This window comes from Schistocerca serialis, chromosome 2 (genome assembly GCF_023864345.2).
Source record: "Schistocerca serialis cubense isolate TAMUIC-IGC-003099 chromosome 2, iqSchSeri2.2, whole genome shotgun sequence".
NCBI lineage: Eukaryota > Metazoa > Arthropoda > Insecta > Orthoptera > Acrididae > Schistocerca > Schistocerca serialis.
The window spans coordinates 872,167,991-872,189,263 of NC_064639.1; the positions used below are offsets into that span (position 1 = coordinate 872,167,991).

Sequence of the window (21,273 nt, forward strand, 5' to 3'; positions counted from 1 at the left end):
GGTTTGCCCATGATGCGATTTGTGCGCCCTCTGTGGCAGGTTTCTGAACTACTCTGCTGTTCTACTCACACCAGCTCATCTGCCTCCATTGTGACATCTACTGGTGGGGAAACTAAAGAGAGTATTTTGAAAAGTTTTAATGGTTGATTACAAATTTAAAAAATTCCTGAATATTTTTCTAAAATCTTTTGTCATAGGCCTCATATTCAATGAGTAAATTGAGCAAGCTGTGAAGAAAATCAAGGATATATTTGAAAAGGGACTTAAAGTTCATTGAAAAGAAATAAAAACTTTAAGCCTTGTTGATGACATTACAATTTTGTCATAGATGACAAACGACTTGGAAGAGCAATTGAACAGAATGGATAGTTTCTTGAAAACAGATTATAAGATCAGCTGACGCTAGGTAATGGAATGTGGTCAAATTAAATTAGATGATACTGAGGAAATTAAACTAGGAATGAGACATTAAAGGTACTAGTTGAGTACTATGTGGACAGTAAAACTAATGACGATGGCCAATGTAGAGGGGATATAAAATGGAGACTGGCAATAGTAAGAAAAGCATTTCTGGACAAGAGCAATTTGTTGACATTGAATATAGATTCAAGTGCTATGACGTTTTTTCTGAAAGTATTTGCATAGAGTGTAGCCACGTATGGAAGTGAAACATGGACAATAAACAGTTTAGACAAGAAGAGAATGAAAGCTTTAGAAATGTGGTGTTGCAGAAGAATGCTGAAGATTAGATGGGTAGAGTGAATAACTAATAAGGAGGTACTGAATTGAACTAGGAAAAAACAAATTTATGGCACAGCTTGACTAAAAGAAAGTACCTTTTGATTTAACACACCCTGAGCCATCAAGAAATGAGGGAAGTGGGTTGGGGGTGTGAAAATTGTAGAGGGAGACCAAGAGACGAATACAGTTAGCAGATTCAGAAGGATGCAGGTTGTGGTAGTTATTTGGAGATGAAGAGGCTTGCACAAGACAGAGTTGTTTAGAGAGTTATATCAAACCAGCCTTTGGGCTGAAGAGCACAGCAATAACAACAACAACAACAACAACAACAACAACAACAACTGGGTATATCATATCTTTTGGGACAAAATTACATGGACTCTCAATCATATATCATAGTGGTTCATGACATTTTGCTGCAATATGCCTGTTGTCTTGTCTGCACTACAATGAGGCAGTCAGTTGGACCCTACCAACCAGTTCCTTTTCAGTTTCCACTGAGGTATGGGGAAAAAATGCATAAGAGTGAGAAGGAGTGAGATCCAGAGACCACAGTGGCTATGGGAAAGGACCCTGCTTCTCATCCAAACAACGAGGGTACCTGTTATTTGCATTATTTATTATTAAAGGAGTGCATTGTCACCTTGAAACTACAGTCACTCCAATAACTGTGGCCACCAATAAGGATGTATTAGAAAATCTTGTAAAATTGCAGCCCACAAGTTAGCTGAGAATCTTTGCTAGTGATCTGAGGTGAGCATGGTATATGGATTTTCATCACTCCAAAAGTGGCTATTGCAGCAGTTAAAAACGCAATCACAGATAAAAAAAGACATCATTCATGAACAGTACAACTGTAGAAAGTTTAGCTCTGCAATTATGTGCTGCATAACCCTTTGTCAGTATTTAGTTCTGGCTTAAAAATAAATTGGCCTCACTGTTTGCACACATTGTTTATGATAAAGGTACAGCTGCTGGTCTACCAGTACTCTGCTCAGGATACTTCAAAGTGGGCATTTCAATGGCAGAGTGTCATTGCCCATTTAATGAATCTTCTTCCAAATGATCCAACATTATCTCTCTTAATTCTTGGCCAACAACCTGTGACGTGAATAACCCAGTTTCGAGTTGGTTTCTATCCATGGTGACAAATCTCATTCTGCTAGAATTATGTTTTTATGAAAATCTTTTATTCACATTCATTCAAATCCCTGGGCACTACATCCTGCTGCACGATGCACTAACTGCATGCCTGCAAGTTTCTGTAACAAGCAGTGCTCCATCTTCAGGAACAAGTTGTGGTCTGTAAAACTGGTAAACTCCATCGTGGACGTACCACAGGTGACTGCATTGATGTTTTGAGGTAGCACTACCGACTTTGATGCAAGTGGCTGCTGGTTGCAATGAACTACACAACCAGTTTACAAATATATACCTCCCATGTGTCACTCATTTAAAAGCTGTTACCACTTGAAATATCCATTCTGAACTACTTAGTCCTTATCTCGGAATACACAGTTTATGATTTTCTACTGGCTGAATAACTTTGACAATAAAGGTCTGGGACACCACATTTGTGTATCTCTTCCTGTGACCTCCATATGCACAATAAATTTCTTTGGCCCCTGTTTCTGAAATCCTATGCAGTTCCTTCATCAGTACTAATGATGCATCACACAAAGCAGAACTGTTCAGCCTTTTATTGGGTAAAATAATTTAAAAAATAATAAAAAATTTAATGTTTAAAGTTGGCAATTCTCATAATAAATTTAAAGGAATATGGAAATTAGTTAAGTAAGAAACTAGATCAATTACAGAACATGTTTGTTTAATTACATAATTGTCCTGGGGGTAAGTGATGAAATGCATCTCACAAATGTCTTAGAAGTGTCTTACGCAACTAGTATAATCAACTCCATCCATAAAGCAACTTTAAGATTCAAAAACCTGTGCCACTATGGTAATGGCAAGTCCTTGGTACAAGTATACTGTCAAGGATTACTTGGAATGATATAAATATTTAGTTGGATGTAAAAGTTATCAACTGTGTTATTAAGTGGTTTAACAATGTATCTTTATGTTACAATATTCATGAATTCTGATTGTGATAATTATAAATTTGTGTACCTATTGTATATACTTATGTTGACAATATTCATACAATCCTGATTGTCTATGGATGAATAAATAAAAAAAATAAATTAATGGAAGGAATAAAAGGCAACAATTCATCATATAGTTGAAACATGACTGGCCAACAGGCACAAACAGAAGACCTGTAAATGTTGCTAAGCTTTCAGACAACATCTTCCTTCAGAATTTAGTAGTAATGTATACATGTCAGCACCCATTCACTTGCGTGGTTAAATTATCCCATCCAACTAAACTAGAGGCATTGCATCTCCACTGGAGCAATGCATCATATGGATGGAATGGGTGAGGGAAGAAAAGAAGGAGAATAAGGCAGAGTTGTAGGGAAGGCTGGCTGTTGGCTGGGAGGGGAAGGTAACAAGTGCATGACCTAGGAATGAGGTTAATCACATGCAGGCAGAAAGAGTTGTTTGTGGTATACAATGATGCAGAGGAGTGGACTGGTATGGGGAGAGAGAACAGAGGAAGAGGAAGACTGCAGAAAGGAGGGTGAGTGTCAGATGGGGCTAGCAGAAATTGATTTCAGGAAGAGTGTGGGATCGAAGGATGTGTTTGTTAGTTTCATATTCCAGGGATCATTTTTCATGATAAATCATAATGATGTGGAATGAGTCATTTTACATTCCATTGCAAATCAGTTTGTGAATATGGTTACATGCTGAAAATTTATAAGCTTTTTTTAAGTACACAGATGTAAGTTAGTAATTCTTACCCAACACATTTTACACATTACAACAGTAGAAATTCTTCTACAGAATTTGTGGGTTTGACAAGGAGAAACTTTTTCATTTTGTTTTCAAATTTTACTTTGCTGCCTGTCAGACATTTTATACCCTTGGGTAGGTGATCAAAAATTTTTATTGCAGCATTGTGCACCCTTTTTGTGTGCTAAAGACAACCTTCATTTGGAGTAATGAAAGTCCTTTTTCCTTCTGGTATTGTAATTATGTACATCATTGTTCCTTTTGAACTGTGGTGGATTATTTACAACAAATATACTGTGGAGCAGTAGTCAGAATGCCCAACTTCTTAAACAGAAGTCTACATGATGATTGTGGATGTTGTAAGGGTAATTCCTATATATGTAATTCAGAGAAGATGGTGTACATGGGAAAGGGGGGGGGGGGGGCACACATGACCCAGATTGTGAAGCAGCGATTGAAATCGAACATATTGTGCGCAGGAATGTGTTCTGTCAATGGGTCACTGCCCTCTTAGTCGCAATCTGGCAATGCCCATTTATCTGGTTAGACTGCTGATTAGTAGTCACGCCCACATAAAGGGCCATCCAAAGTCACAGAAAAGCTGGTAGATGATGTAATTGATTAACGGATGGCCTGATTTCCAGGCACAACAATGAGTACTCAAAGCTCATGTGAAGGATATAGTTAAGTTTTTTCAGTCAGGGGTGATACTGGGTAATGTCAGGGTCTCCTTTGCAGGCAGTTCACTGGGATAGTCAGAGGATTGGGGGCATTTGTGGATATTAAATGGGATATCTATTTGCGGTCTTATTGGGGGGAGGGTGTCTATTCATGAAGGCCTTAGTAAGACCTTAAGCATACTGGGAAAGGGATTGCTCAGTGCAGCAGATGTGACATCCACAGGTGGCCATACTGTATGGGAGGGAATTTTTAATGTGGAAGAGCAGTTACGGTTAAGTAACGTTTTTGCCATGTGTATAAGGAATGTGTGTGTTTGTGTCTGTGTGTGTGTGTGTGTGTGTGGGGGGGGGGGGGGGGGTAGACTAGGAATATGAAGGACATTGGAAAAGATTGTGTTTTACAGTGAAAAGGCTCTAGACATGGAGGATGTTGGCATCAGTAGTGATGAGTAGGTATCCAGGTTTTAGTGATGTGGGAATGGCTGAGAGATGATGAAGAAAGTGCATTATATCTCTGAAATGGGTAACTGGGCTGTGGGGTAGTGGGTTGCAAATGTAACCAGCACACTAACTAGTCACAATGGGATGTCCAGAATGGTCAAGTTTAAGGATTTTGGGAAGCCTAATAAATCTGTGTCTTCAGAATTGGAAGAAGTAAGTCTTAATGTACATGTAAAATCAAGATGTCATCCACTTTTATTAATTTTATGTTATATATAGTTTTTAGTGGCTACTGAATCTCTGTGACTATCACACATTCCAGCACTCATTCACAGGTTGTTCCCTTTTTGCGTTGGGAGCAAGATGTTTGCACTCACAATTTTCTACTTATTTTAAAAAAGCCCTTCACTGTAACAGACAATTTATTTGGATAATATTCAGGCAGACTTACATGTAATACTCATTCAATTACAGGATGGCTCCTTCCTATGCCAACCTTGTGATGGGTCACTTGCAGGGGGCTTTTCTGTAATCCATAAGCCTTTAGACCCTGGTTTGGTTTAGACACAGTGATTGCATCTTTGTCACATGGACTCATGGTGAGGCTGACCTGTTAAAATTCTTGGAATCTCTAAATGCATTCTCCCACTTAAATTTCACATGGTCCTATTCCGAATCCCGTGCCACTTTCCTTGACACTGACCTCATCCTTGCTGAAGGCCAGCTACACACTTCTGTTCACGTTAAACCTACTAACAAGCAACAGTACTTACACTACGAGGTGCATTCAAGTTCTAAGGCCTCCTATTTTTTTTTCTCCGGACTGGAAAGAGATAGAAACATGCGCATTGTTTTAAAATGAGGCCGCGTTCATTGTCAATACGACCCAGAGATGGCAGCACCGCACGGCAGATAGAATTTTACTGCCAGCGGCGAGAATGAGAACTGTTTTAAATACTTAAAATGACGACGTTTTCCTTACTTGAACAGCGTGCAATCATTCGTTTTCTGAATTTGCATGGTGTGAAACCAATTGAAATTCATCGACAGTTGAAGGAGACATGTGGTGATGGAGTTATGGATGTGTCGAAAGTGCGTTCGTGGGTGCGACAGTTTAATGAAGGCAGAACATCGTGTGACAACAAACCGAAACAACCTTGGGCTCGCACAAGCCGGTCTGACGACATGATCGAGAAAGTGGAGAGAATTGTTTTGGGGGATCGCCGAATGACTGTTGAACAGATCACCTCCAGAGTTGGCATTTCTGTGGGTTCTGTGCACACAATCCTGCATGACAACCTGAAAATGCGAAAAGTGTCATCCAGGTGGGTGCCACGAATGCTGATGGACGACCACATGGCTGCCCGTGTGGCACGTTGCCAAGCAATGTTGACGCGCATGAATGGGACTTTCTTTTCATCACTTGTGACAATGGATGAGACGTGGATGCCATTTTTCAATCCAGAAACAAAGCGCCAGTCAGCTCAATGGAAGCACACAGATTCACCGCCACCAAAAAAATTTCGGGTAACCGCCAGTGCTGAAAAAATGATGGTGTCCATGTTCTGGGATAGCGAGGGCGTAATCCTTACCCATTGCATTCCACAGGGCACTACGGTAACAGGTGCATCCTACGAAAATGTTTTGAAGAACAAATTCCTTCCTGCACTGCAACAAAAACATCTGGGAAGGGCTGCGCGTGTGCTGTTTCACCAAGACAACGCACCCGCACATCGAGCTAACGTTACGCAACAGTTTCTTCGTGATAACAACTTTGAAGTGATTCCTCATGCTCCCTACTCACCTGACATGGCTCCTAGTGACTTTTGGCTTTTTCCAACAATGAAAGACGCTCTCCGTGGCCACACATTCACCAGCGATTTTCCAGTGGTCAAAACAGACTCCTAAAGAAGCCTTCGTCGCTGCCATGGAATCATGGCGTCAGCGTTGTGAAAAATGTGTACGTCTGCAGGGCGATTACACCGAGAAGTAACGCCAGTTTCATCGATTTCGGGTGAGTAGTTAATTAGAAAAAAAATCGGAGGCCTTAGAACTTGAATGCACCTCGTATGTGCCAGAAGTATCCGGGTACCCCCAAAAACGTAAATTTTTCACATTGGGTGTATTTTGCTACCACCTCTGCAGGTAATCCATATCAGTGACCTCAGTAGGCATCAGACATCGTGAGAGAGCAGAATGAGGCACTCTGTGGAACTCATGGACTTCGAACTTGGTCAGGTGATTGGGTGTCCTTGTGTCATATGTATGTACATGAGATTTCCATATTCCTAAACATCCCTGTGTCCACTGTTTCTGATGTGATAGTGAAGTGGAAACGTGAAGGGACTTGTACAGCACAAAAGTGTACAGGTCGACCTCATTTGTTGACTGACAGAGACTGCCGACAGTTGAAGAGGGTCGTAATGTGTGATAGGCAGACATATATCCACACCATCACACAGGAATTCCAAACTGCATCAGGATCCACTCCAAGTACTATGACAGTTAGGCAGGAAGTGAGAAAACTTGGATTTCATGGTCAAGCAGCTGCTCATAAGCCACACATCATGCCAGTAAATGCCAAACGACACCTCACTTGGTGTAAGGAGCGTAAACATTGGATGATTGAACAGTGGAAAAACCTTGTGTGGAGTGACGAATTACAGTACACAATGTGACGATCTGATGGCAGGATGTGGGTATGGCGAATGCCCGGCGAACGTTATCACCAACATGTTTAGTGCCAACAGTAAAATTTGGAGCCGGTGGTGTTATGGTGTGGTCATGTTTTTCATGGAGGGGTCTTGCACTCCTTGTTGTTTTGCATGGCACTATCACAGCACATGCCTACATTGATGTTTTAGGCACCTTCTTGCTGCCCACTGTTGAAGAGCAATTTGGGGATGGCGTTTGCATCTTTCAACACAGTCGAGCATCTGTTTGGCCTGTCGCGGAGTGGTTACACGACAATAACATCTCTGTAATGGTGTGGCCTGCACAGAGTCCTGACCCGAATCCTATAGAACACCTTTTCGATGTTTTGGAGCGTCGACTTCGTGCCAGGCCTCACTGACCAACATTGATACCTCTTCTCGGTGTAGCACTCTTTGAAGAATGGGCTGCCATTCCCCAAGAAACCTTCCAGCACCTTACTGAATTTATCCCTGTGAGAGTGGAAGCTGTCATCAAGGCTAAGAGTGGGCCAACACCACAACACCATATTGAATTCCAGGATTACCGACGGAGAGCGCCACGAACTTGTAAGTCATTTTCAGCCAGGTGTCCGGATACTTTTGATCACATAGTGTACATTTTCACAGTTGCCATCATTTCCATTTCAAACATTCTCTCCCATACAGTCTTGGCATTCTAGGCAAACGTATTTGTTCAGATGCAGACTGTTTATGACAATATAACACCGTTCTCACCTCCGCCTTCACTGCACATAATTACCCTGCCAGCCTAGTTCAAAGGAGATTTTCCGGCAATCACATCCAACGTACTGGGCAACTCTCCCCATTTCCTGTATCTCAACAGTCCTTTTCCTTCACCCCTCTTCTTTCCCCTTCAACCCTTCTACTAGAAGAAGGAACCACTGGTCCTGAAAGCATCTGAATTTCAATCCTTTTATGTGCGTTCTCCTGCTGCCACTTGGCAAGTAGATTTTTTATCCACCCAGTTACATTTTCAAAAATTTATCATTTTCATGGGTATCTTACAATTTTGGGATTTACGCCGTAAAACTGTTGGATTCCCTTAAAAAAATAGGTTTGCTTGTTGCAGTGTCATTGCTTCTTTCTTATATGATTGCAATTGAGACCAGTAACAATATTTCAATCCATTTGTTTCTGTTTACAGGAATTACCTGGTGCTTTCTTTAAGAAAGAAGATGAGAAAGAACAGTGTGTGGCTCAAAAAATCGATAGAAATTACATGATTCCTCCAGACATACGTCTGGCAAGTTTCCCAAAATTTGATCAGCCATATTATTTTCCATATGTGAGTTCAGTATTTTAATTACACATGCCATTCATTTTTTCATATTTAATTTATTTTGTACTATTACATTATTAACAAAGTCATTCTACTCTCAGGAAATGCAGTGTCCCAGACCCATGAATTTTGATCATGGCACATGTGTCAATTGGAATGAACAATTTTTTGGAAAACCGGTGAGTATGTAGGAGAATACTTCAATTGCAGTTTTTTATTAATTACAGCACCAGCCTCTGGATCCCGTGTTCCTTAATTATTCTCACAAATGTATCTTACATCAGCATCCTGATTCTTATTAATTGTTGCTCTTTATAACATCAATTTTAAAAAAAAATTAATTATTGCACTGTCTTCGTTGATCAGTGATATCATGCAAGTATATGTTTAATTCATTAAATGATACTTTATTTGTAGTTTATAACCAGAATGACTGTCCAAGGAAACCAAATGGTTTTTCATTTGAGACACACAATGTCTACTGTAATGGCAGTGATTGTTTTAATAAAATCTTTTATTGTATCAGTCAAAATTAGAAATCTTTATTGTTAATTAATAACTGTATGAAAAGAATTCATGTAAGCCAAATGTGAATTTACAAGCAGACAGACTGGCTAGTCAATACTTATCATCAGATTGTAAAATTCAAAGTACCGTACTTCAGATATACTCAGTAAAAATAGAAAAATCTATACCTGGCTGTTGTGAGAGCAACGGGAAGCAATGAAGTTAAATAGAGGTTAAAAAGCAAGTGAATGCTGGAATAGTAGATTTAGTGATAACAAAGGTACATCTTGCAGTGAATCAGAACAATCCCCGGCTATTTTCCAGCACCAAACTTATGAAATTACTGGAAGTACAGGTCTACCCTCTCCCTCACAACAGGTAACACTCTACCAACCTAGGATCTGAATGACGTACTCCTCATCAGGTTATGTCATTTGTTGTTACCCGGGAAACAACGAATAGAAAGTTAACTACAGAGCAGTGAGTATTTGTTTTGTAAAGATGGTGGAAACAGATTCATAATTACAGTGATGTTTGTGATTTGTTTGTGGAATTTTTCACAATCATTCAAACTCCATTTTGACAAGGTATTAGGAAAATGCATTTAAGATTTGAAGAGATGTGGTTGGCAGCAGAATCTCCTCGTTCAGGTAGGTCAAAATCTGTTCCTACAGAAGAGAATCTTAATGTTATTGCTCATTTTTTTTTTTTTTGTACAAACACTGAATTAAAAAAAAAAAAAAAAAAAAAAAAAAAAACCAGCATCCAAGCATTACAGAATAGCAAGAGCAAAGACACAGAAACAGCCAAAATTGATATCAAATAGGCCTACTTTACCTCAAGGCCTAAATGATGATGATCTGGGCAGGTGTATCGAATTCTGCAAATTGTACACAATCCAATAAGAAGCTGATTCTAAGTTGTACAAAAGTGTTCCTTGGAGCAACAAAATGACTTTCAAAGTGAACAGCAGAGTGGACAGGCACTGCTATGTCCACTAGGATTCTGTGAATCCCCATGTAGCGTTGGATGTAGAGTTAGATTCTCCTGGCATGATTGTATGGGCAGAGTGCATCAGCAGTGGGCTAACTGGACCTTATATGTTTAATGGTATTGCCAGGTCTGTAAATTAAACAATTTAAAATCCAGGATGAAATAATAAGAATATTATGAGAAGGATAGGTTGCTACTCACCATACTGTATAGTAGAGATGTTGAGTCACAGACAGGCACAACAAAAAGACTGTTAAACAAGTGAAGTTTCGCGGCCAAAAGGAGGCCTTCTTCTGAAAAACACACACACACACACACACACACACACACAGAGTCACGATCACTGTCTCCGGCTGCCAAGGCAATCTATCCTTTTCGCAGTAGTTCTGTAAATTATCTAAATATTCTTCAAGAAGTATTGGTGGAACTGGAAAATAGTCCACTTTTTTGGACACCTGCATGCAACCAGTTAAGAAAAAGTTGATTTGGCAACAAGATGAAAGAAGATCATGGGAACTGGGTAAAAAAACAAGCAACGGGTGAAAGGGGAACAGCTCTTCAGTTTCACCCACATTTGAACTTCCAGTATCAGATAAATCTGAGTTGTTACTTAAACTGGGAGGGAAGTGCCTCATACAGCTGTAGGTCACAGTAGGGTGCAGTAGTGCACCATACTTCTAGCAAAGAAACTCAGTGTAGGCTTATACCACAAGAGAGAAAGGAGGAAAGAGTTTTGCTACTAGGTAGTAGCTATGAGAGGAGTATAGGCTAGATGGTACAGGACAAATTAGGAACAGGGTATCAGGTCACAAATATTGTGAAGCCAAGTGCTAACCTTGGCCAGGTGACAGAGGAAACAGGGAATCAGTGCAAAGATTTTGGCAAAGAGGATTGTGTTATTGTGTAGATAGAGCAGTGAACAGCCTGGCTAAGGACAGAGGGGACATGAATGAAATAGGAGTAATGAGTACAGACACACACAAGTTCTGTGGAGGTCCTGCAGTGCCATGAGCAGCCCTGGGTTAGCACTGATGTGAGCTGTGTGAACACTGATTTGAACACACTGCTGTTGACTGAAATTGCATCTCGTATGAGTGCAGTGCCCATTGCAACAGTTTGGAGATGTGGATATACTATACGCTGCTACAGCTGAATAGGAGAGGAAAAGAGGTTGGCTGAGCTGCTTGCAGATAATTTACAGGGGGCCATCATCACACGAAGCAAAATCCATGTTGTTACTGGTGTGAGAGAAGGACCTTTTTTTTAGGTTAGCTTATTTCATTAAAATATTAGAGATTCTTGTCTGTTTGGAAAATTTAAGAGAGCTCTGAAAAGACATCCTTTGCCTATCTGAGCACCACATAACCACAGGATAAGATAAGTTACATATGAAAGATTACACTCTAGCAGCTTACTCATACAGGACAAATATGTCTAAAGAAGGAGTTATTACATATATTAAGGCAGAACATGCATTCAAAAACACTGAGACAAATAGATTTTACTGTGATTAGCCCAAAGAAGTTGTGCTTGTGTATTAACATTTACAAACAGTTCACTTTTAATTGTAACTATATACAGATCCCCACCGGGAAATTTTGAAATGTTTATGAGGAATCTTGATTCCTTGCTACATTACTGTCAGATAGCAAAAACAAGTTAACAGTCTGTGGTGGCTTCATTGTAGATTTTCTATAGCATTTTGATTGGAAGAATGATCTGGTAACCTTGTTTGGATCCTACAATTTGATCTCAGTGATTAACTTTTCAACACAGCTGGAGTAAGACAGTAGGTCCCTAATTCCTAATGGTTTCTTTGGCGGAGCTCAAAGTAAGAAAACAACAGCTTACTCAGTAACGTATGTTCTCTCTGACAATGATGCACAGTTAGTTAGGATAAATAATGTAGTGCCTTACAGTATGGGTACTCCTCAGTGGGAATCAGTTAGAATAATTAATGACTCAAGGACAAATGCTTTTAAGAATAGCTTAGGCGAAATAGCCTGGGATGAAATTTATATTGAACTAAATGCTAACCAAATACTTAATCTATTCCAAGATAAATTCATATCATTATTTGAAAATAGTTTCCACATAAGATTATTAGAAGGAACTTTAAACAGCCATGTTAAAAAACCATGGATCACTAGGGGGATTAAAGTATCTCATGAAAGACAAATAGAAATGTATCTGTTGGCAAGAACAAGTAGAGATCCCACAGTAGTTGCACACTACAAAAATACTCAAAATTACTAAAAAAGAGTATTAAAAAATCAAGGAGCATGCACAAATGTCAGTAATCAGTAATTCCAGTAACAGACTTAAGGCTGCATGGAATGTCGTGAAATGAGAGACAGGACAACCAGCTGCAGAACAGGATACAATCACTATTGAACTGAATGGAATGGCTATAAATTATGAGTCACAGGTAACAAATATATTTACTAATAATAATTCAACCAATATAGTCCAAGGACATTATTCCGACTGGGGAGAAATCATGTATGGCATTCCCAAGGTTCAGTCTTAAGTACACTGTTGTTCCTCTTATATGTAAACAATCTTCTGTCTAATATACAACAAACAGAATTAGTTCTTTTTGCAGCTGACACCTGCACTGTAATCAGTCCAGGCATACAGACAGAAACAGAAGAAATGGTAAAAAGAATTCTTAAAAGTGTCATTGGCTGGTCTTCTGCAAATGGTCTCATCCATAATTTTAAAAAGGCACAACCTATTCAGTTCTGCATATCTAGGGGTACTACACCACTGATAAGTCTAACACATGGTAAGAAAGTAACAAAGAGGGTGGAAACATCAAAATTTTTAGGTGTCCATACTGATGATAATTTAAACCAGAAAAAGCACATTTTAGAATTCATAAAACAACTTAGTTAAGCTGCATTTGCACTTTCAATCATTGCAAACTTTGGGGAAAGACAAATCAGTAAGTTGACATAGTTTGCATATTTTCATTCAATAATGCCATATGGAATAATGTTATGTGATAACTCATCTTTTAGAAGGAAAGTCTCCATAGCTCAAAAACCTGCTATAAGTATAGTATGTGGTGCTCACCCACAATTGTCTTATAGACATCTGTTTTAGGGAGTTGGGCATTCTGACTGCTGCTTTACAGTGTACTTATTCCCTCACAAAGTGTGTTGTAAATAATCCACTACAGTTCAAAAAGAACACCGATGTACATAATTACAATACCAGAACGAAAAATTACAATTATTACGCCACATTTAGCAGAAAAATGGGTGTACAATGCTGCAACAAAAGTTTGAAAACAAACTGAAAAATTTTCTCCTTGACAACTCCTGTTGTGTAGAAGGTGGTGGGCAGGAAATACTATCTCATATTTGTATATTGAAAAAATAAAAAATATCTTATAAATGTTCAGTATGTAGCCATTTTTACAAATTAAGTAGGGATGTGAATTTAAAATGACACGTTACACATAATTATAATTCATCTTCCAAAATGATCCAAGGAGCCTGAAAGAAACAAACTAATTAACTATGTGTGTCTGTGTATTGACAGAAAATTTTATTTTCAGCTGTCTAGAATTATTGCACCAACTGCACTTTTGATAGCTGACATATGATCCACCCTGTATTCTGATGCTGGTGTTCTGAACAAGCACCCTGTAACAATATTTTCTGTGGTATTCTGGCATAAAAAGGCCTTAACGTGTGCGTGTGCGTGTGTGTGTGTGTGTGTGTGTGTGTGTGTGTGTGAGAGAGAGAGAGAGAGAGAGAGAGAGAGAGAGAGAGAGAGAGAGAGAGAGAGAGAGCACACGGGACTGGGATTAAACCCAATTGATTTTTTTTATCAACACCATAATCAAGCGATGCTTGCAATGCCGACTGGCTGCCATGTCATCCTCTGCCAAATGGCATTTTGTGGATGTGGTATGAAATGCATGGGGAGAGCACACTGCTTTCCCAGCCACTGTCAACTTCCAGATCTCAGAGCTGCTTTTTTTCATTCAAGTAGCTTCTCTGTTACACACTTATATAAGATCACATGAACCAGATGGTTGGGTTGTTATACAGTACTTCATACAGGCTGTTTGGTCACTACTGTAATGCAGTGGTTTCAAAATTAATAAATGGGTTGCACGTGACACATGGGGCAGGCGTATCTTCCTCTACACAACTACACCACGTGACTTTCACTGACATACAGTAGTGAACAGTAGCACCCCTTATGCATAAAGGCTGCCATATCATCACTTTCACTGGATTTGCTACTGTTTTCTGCTCCTAGCCTCTTTCCAAATGAGTCATATAAGCAAAAACTGACATGGGTAATGGAAATTGAGGTTACAATGCACCATATAGTTGATGTAATGCATGCTTGATAGGCACATAAGGAGGACTGAGAATATTGCTAACCTTTGGACGATGACCTCGTTTGTGACTAACAGGGAGAGGCAGCAAATGCAGGTGATACGACTGTGGCATTTGTGTGCTCAATCTAATATACACAATGGAAGGAGCTTGTGGTGCACAATGACATCATGGAGTGGGCTGTGAGGGGAGACAGAACAGAGGACGAGAGAGAGATTGTGGAGAGGGGAACAGGGGGTAACTGAGACTCGGGCTCATATATCAGCTCTGTCATAACTTTTGGATAGTCTTTTATATGGGTATGACCACTAATCATCTGTTCACCTGAAGGAATGGACACTGCCAAAGTGTAGCCCACAGCAAGTTGACTACTCAGTGGCAGAACACACAGGACAACACACTTAACTTCTATGGCTTCTTCACAACCCATGCCATGTGGATCTGTGCCATGAATGCTGTATTCTCTGAACTATGAAGATCGCAACTGAGCTTTGATCCCCTAATCCTCACAATGGCTCCCACAACCAGTGCCTGCCTGTCCACATGCCTGCCACTTCACTCACATTCTTCTCTCCAGTTTCTCCCCCAGTACATTCCCCCCACACCACTGGGCACCACACACAACTCCCTGTACATCCATGAGACTGAACACACCGTTGCCACAATCCCACCCTGTTAGTGACCCTTCCATCCAATTCTCCCTTGCTTCTTCCCACCTGTATAAGTAATTGCAATGCTTTCATCATTTGTTTTGTCTGTGTCATCTTATAATGCACTGTTTATTCACATAAGTGTGACCACCCATCAAAAGCCTGAATAACTGCCTTTGGCAGTGCAGACCCCTGCGAGATGTGCTGGAAGAGTGTTCTGGAACGTGTTGACCTCATTGGCCTGGCCAGCTTCGCTAAGTTTTTCAGTTAAGGATCCATGGCGTCACAGCCCAGTTGAGGTTGTGCCACAGATTCTTGATTCAGTTTAAATCCAGGGAATTTGGCAGCCAGTAGAGTATGGTAAATTCATCTAGGTGCTCTTCAAACCACGCTCATGCACTGTGAGGTGTGACACATTGCATTGCCCTGGTGGTAGATGCCATTGTGCAGCAAACTACACTTGGGGGGCAGAATTGGCCCTCCAAGGATAGATGCACACTTGTTCCATTATTCCTTTCAGAATAATGGGATTACCTACCACAAAAACTTTCTCCAGACAATAATGCTCCCTCCTTAGTATGGACCCTTCCAACAGTTGGTGCAGTGTGTTCGCTTTTACAAGTTTCATGCTGTACACAGCAACAGCAACAGGCATCTGTCAGATGCAGCATAAAATGTAATTCAAATGGAAAGGCTACCTGTCGCCACTCACTGGATGTCCAGTTGTGGCATTGGCGTGCAAATTCCAACCTTGGTCACCGATGAACAGCAGTGAGCCGGGGTGAATGAACTAGGTGCCTGCTGTGGAGGCTCATATGAAGCAACTTTCACTGATTGGTCATTGAGGAAACACTGTTGGCAGCCCCTTGGTTCATCTAGGTAGTCACCTGCTCAAAGCTGCACATCTGTTTGCCCATACACATCTCTGCAATCATCAATCTCCTCTGTCATGTAAGGTCCATCATGCGCCACAGTTGCCTTGATGCCAGTTTTGGATAGCACCGTCTTGCCATGCACATTATACTTTAACCACAGCAGCACATGAACAGTTTACAAACAGCCATTTCAGAAATGCTTCCATCCTTGGCTTGAAAGTCAATGACCATGTGCTTTTGGATTTTACACAAATTGCTCAATTTCGACTTTATGATAATGGCTGCACTGTTTTGCCCGTTCCCGTAACAAGTTTAATATACCCTCCACTGTTAGTACGGTGGTCATATTAATGTGACTGGATCATGTACGGCTAACCTCACATATCTGAGGGAAATGTTTGCCATATTTAATAACTCTGTACAACATACTATTTACAGGATTTTGCTTGAAACTCCAGTGTTCAGGAAGATAAAATGACTTCAGGCTACACACTGCAGTCTGGTGCCCCATTAATTTTTTTTTTTTCAAATAGGATGTAATGTTGCTGAAGCAATTCGGAGTAATGAAAATATGTTGCTGATAAAACCTGACAACAGTGTGCACAACTCAGTGCAGTACTCCACATGATAGCATAAGCACCAACTGAAGCAAAATAAAAACCATATAAAGTAATGCAATTTAAAATTGACACTGTTACAGTTGCAGCCAATATGTCAAGATATTCCAAGTACAGTGCCAGGAAATGAGGGACTGAACTGCCACAGACCTCGAGAACCTGCTCCAGCAGATTTCTGCCCTCCCCCAGTGGAAACAGAATCTCACCAACATGCCCACAGTACCCCAAAGCGACGAAACCCTCGGAAGACACCAGAGACCCCAGAGAGACGAGCCGCGCGGCTCGCAGCAGCGGCAGAACGTGAGAGGAGGAGACGGGCCAACGAAACTGAAGAGCAACGGCGCATCAGGCGCGAGGCTAATGCCAGGCGGTCTCGGCTGCGGAGGGCCAATGAACCTGAACATCTGCGGAGGGCGAGGCTTGAAGCCAATGCCAGGCGAGCCCGCCTCCGCAGAGCGGCTGCTGCTGCTGCAGCAGCGGCAGCGGCGGCGGCAGCAGCTACGGCTGCAGCAACAGCTGTTCCATCTGCTCCTGCTCCACCACCACCACCACCACCACCACCACAACCACAACCACAACCAGTAATCTCTGTTGCTGGGCCCGGTGTGGCAGCTAACAACAGTACCTTAGCTAGCAGTAATGTTCCTGAGACTACTGCCACTACAACAGTTACAGAAGTAGCTGCTCCGAGAACAAACATTTCACATCCAATTGTGCCTGTTCCACCTACGACTGTATCTCATCTTGACAGTTTTGCAAGTCTTTTGTGTTCAACTCAGATCGGTTCTTAACTTTTTGAATGAAAGAGTAAGCATATGACTGTGTTAGCGTATGGTATGATTTTGACTGTGTGTCTTAATTTTACTGTGAATTTTATGTTTATCTGTTGTCTGAAGTGTTTGTGCTTCTTAGACTCATTGCGACATTGTTACGTATTGTTCCTTCTGTGGCACTGCAGCCTGAAGAGAGATGAACTCCGTCTTGCCACCTGGTGTGTGTGTGTGTGTGTGTGTGTGTGTGTGTGTGTGTGTGTGTGTGTGTGTGTGAACAGTACAAGCTGTGCTCTATATTATGGCAGTTTAAACGGACTATATGAAAGCATAGTGCAGCAGACAAAAGAAATTCATTGCAGATATGAAAACAGTAATTAAAAGAATGACAACAAGAGTGAACTGTTATATTAAGATGTGCTGGAGGAAATATTTTTGATTGAAGGACAGCCTTACATATGTTATGTGGTCTTTAAGTTTATGGAAATGTGACATTTTGAATGTATAACCCCTGATTTATTTCTTTAAAGTAATTTTGAAGTAAACTTATTTATTTTAAGCTGTAACTGTATGCTACTGGAACATACTTCAGAAACTCTGTATTTGTTTATGCAACACTAGTCACATGTCCAGTGTTAGTCATTTGATCCCGAGTGCATTGTGCCTTAAGATTATACCTAGCCAAATAGATCTATAAATATCTTTCTCTTTGCTTTTTTAAATCTCTTTCACATTATGTTAAGTCCTTAATTTATTTTATATCTAGGACAGAAATTTTATACTTTTTATCCTGATGGTCAAAGTTCTGAAAATAACAATGTGAATAAATTTTTTTAACTACCATTTAACAAAGCCAGTTACTCTTCATTAATGAAAACTGGTGCATACAAGATAGCCCTTGAAAAAGGAAATGTTTTCACTTAGAAAAGGGGAAAAAAAAGTATCAAGAAGACAATCTGTGTTTGTGTTATGTAAATAGAGCAAGGTTATTTACTGTGACAATATTGTGAAAAGTATAGTTGCTACTCCCCGTATAGCAGAGATGCTAAAACGCAGACAGGCACAACAAAAGGTGTGTGAGAAATCAAGGCCTTTATTGGAAACGCGAGCGCGCCCACACACACACACACACACACACACACACACACACACACACACACACACACGACCACAGTCTCTGGCTGTTGAGGTCAGTTTATTCACTGTTATTTTTAATAGATAGTGCCAAAGTAGAAGGCAACACTATTTTGAACAAAACTTTCTTCTTGTACTTGTAACAGTAATTCAAGCAAAACAACAATATTGCTTCTTACTTGATACTGCAAAAATACAGTAGCAAAAATGTTCCTTGTACTCTGCTAAGTAATGCTTGTGATAAGCCTTCAAATACACAGATGATATGTGTCCCAGATTTCCAGTTTTAGTTTGCACTATCATATCACAAGTGAAGGAACAAAACAGTCGGCAAGAGGGTGAAGATCGGAACAGAAGAGAGGTTAGAGGCAGAGTGAGGACAGGGATTAGCTAATATTGAAGGCAAGGGGACTGCACTAAGAAAGGATATATTGCAGGAGGAGTTCTCACCTGTACAATGCTCAGAAAAGCTGTTGTTGAAGGGGAGTGGGGGAACATCCATATGGTATGGATTGTGGAGTGGCCATTATGATGGGCATGATGCAACTGTATGGCCTAGTTAACCATTTGGATAGATAAACAATCTACTGACCAAGCAGTGGCAGAGCACACACACAAAAGAAGGTTATAATTAGGAATTTTTTCGGAGCCAGTGGCTCCTCCTCCATGCAGAAGGGGAAGGAAGAGGGGTTGAAAAAAAAGAGGACTGGAGAGGCCTATGAAAAGGGGTAGATTTCAGAAAAGTCACCCAGAACCTTGGGTCAGAGGATACTCACTGGATAGGATGAGAAGGAAAGCATCCTGTAAGTTTCCCCTGACCTGTGATTCTGGGTGACTTTTCTGAAATCTGCACTTTTTCCTATACCTCTACAGTCCTTTTCCTTCACCTCAACATTTCTGCGTGAAGAAGCAGCCACTGGCTCAGAAAGCTTGCTTACTTATAACCTCCTTTTATGTGGGTTTTCTGCTGCCGCTTGCTGAGTCGATTTTTTTATCTATACAGTTATTTTAACTGTCAAAAATTGATTGTTGTGTTGTTACATTTGGATAGTTTAGTGGTCATCATAATTACACAGAATGATGTGCAGTGGTTACAGCATAATTGGTGTATATGATGTGGTTGGCCCTGCCTCTGTTATTTAGAGCACCTATCATAAAAATTTTTGAGTGATGTGTTGCATTATCATCATAATTGTTATCATCATCATTGGTTACAGTTTCCAGTCACTAGCTGGGCCTGTTTGGAACATAAGCCTCTCCATCTTATTCTGCCTTTCCATCATCTCTCTGCCTCCACCTTGATCCAGGTCTTCTTCCCTTCTCTTTCATATTGTGTATCTTTCTGGGTATCCTCCCCCATTTGCTGAACATGTCCGAACTGTCTGAGCTGGGATTTCTGTATCTTATCCTGCAATGGTTCCTCCTCCCCTAATTTCCTGATTCATTCCTTAACCTGTGTCATTCTTACTCTACTACTACTTCTCAAAAATCTCATCTCACTTGCTTACACTTTTTGCTCTCTCTCTCTCTCCCTTTCATTACCCAGGTCTCCGAGGCATACATCAGAACTGGAACATTGCACACCCAATATACAATCCTTCCACTGTTTTGTGGGACATCATTGCTCCATACCAGAGTCTTCCAGAATGCTTCTGCTTGCCTTCCCTGCTTGTTTATTTCTCAGTTGTTTCCTTCCCTCTCCTGTATTATGGTTTGCAATACCTGAAACTCTCTACCTTCCCCAATTGTTCCCCACCAACTGTTAATCCACCTGTGACTCTCCTCCTCCTTGGTTGTGATCAGCATTTCTCACTTACTTATCCAAAATTTCATCCCACATTCTGTACTATTTGTCGCCATACGTCCAACAACTCTTGCGCTCCCTCCTCGTTTCCTCAAAGCATCTGCAAACTGCACTGTTTTATAATCTTTCCTTCACCAATTATTTCTGCCATTCTGGTCATCATCTCATCCATCACCCAATTAAGAGCAACAGTGAGAGTGTTCTTCCCATTCCTCAAGCTGTTATTCTGATCCTTCCACCTTGACACTCTTCTTGTACATTTTTCTTGTACATTTTTCTTATCCATGTAGTCTTCCTTTTACTCTTCTGTTTTCCAGGCACTTCCATACAATGTTTCTACATACACTATCATAAGCCTTTTCAATGTCTAAGGGGCCACTGATACATCTATTCCCTATCCATAGTGACGTTCTTGTAGTAGTCTTACAGCAAAAACTGGATCTACTGTAGACCTTCCTGCTCTGAACGCCAATTGTTGTTTTTTCATCCCTCCTATTTTTGTCCGAATTCATATTTCCAAAACTTTCTCAATGAAAGCAGCGGCACAATAGCTCATCGATTTAATTCTCTGATAGTTTTTCACTCTTTTCGATTATCTTTCTTGCAAACTGTGACAGTTATTCCCTTCATCCTATCTTCTGGGGTCCTCTTTTCTTTCCACACAATCTTCACTATTTGAGTCATTGTATTCCAACCTCTCCTGCTGCTCTCACCATCTCTACATTTAAGTCATCAAAGCCTTGTGTCTTCTCTTCTTTCATCTTTCTCAAAGCATCTTCTAGTTCTCTCCACGGTAAGTCCTTTTCTGTTTGTAGTTCCTTCTCCTTATCAAAGTCTCCATTTGGGTTCACA

The 21,273-nt window shown here is 40.5% G+C and overlaps 1 protein-coding gene across 1 annotated transcript in view; it reads left to right on the forward strand.

The window, feature by feature from the left end:
* Nucleotides 1–18,335, forward strand: part of LOC126458193 (translation initiation factor IF-2) — a 58,891-nt gene extending 40,556 nt beyond the window's left edge. Inside the window, exons 3-5 of the mRNA XM_050095076.1 lie at nucleotides 8,576–8,716; nucleotides 8,812–8,889; nucleotides 16,797–18,335. Of these exons, the coding sequence (XP_049951033.1) occupies nucleotides 8,576–8,716; nucleotides 8,812–8,889; nucleotides 16,797–17,504 (927 nt within the window). The 3' untranslated portion in view covers nucleotides 17,505–18,335. The remainder of the gene's footprint in view (nucleotides 1–8,575; nucleotides 8,717–8,811; nucleotides 8,890–16,796) is intronic.
* Nucleotides 18,336–21,273: the final 2,938 nt, after the last annotated feature.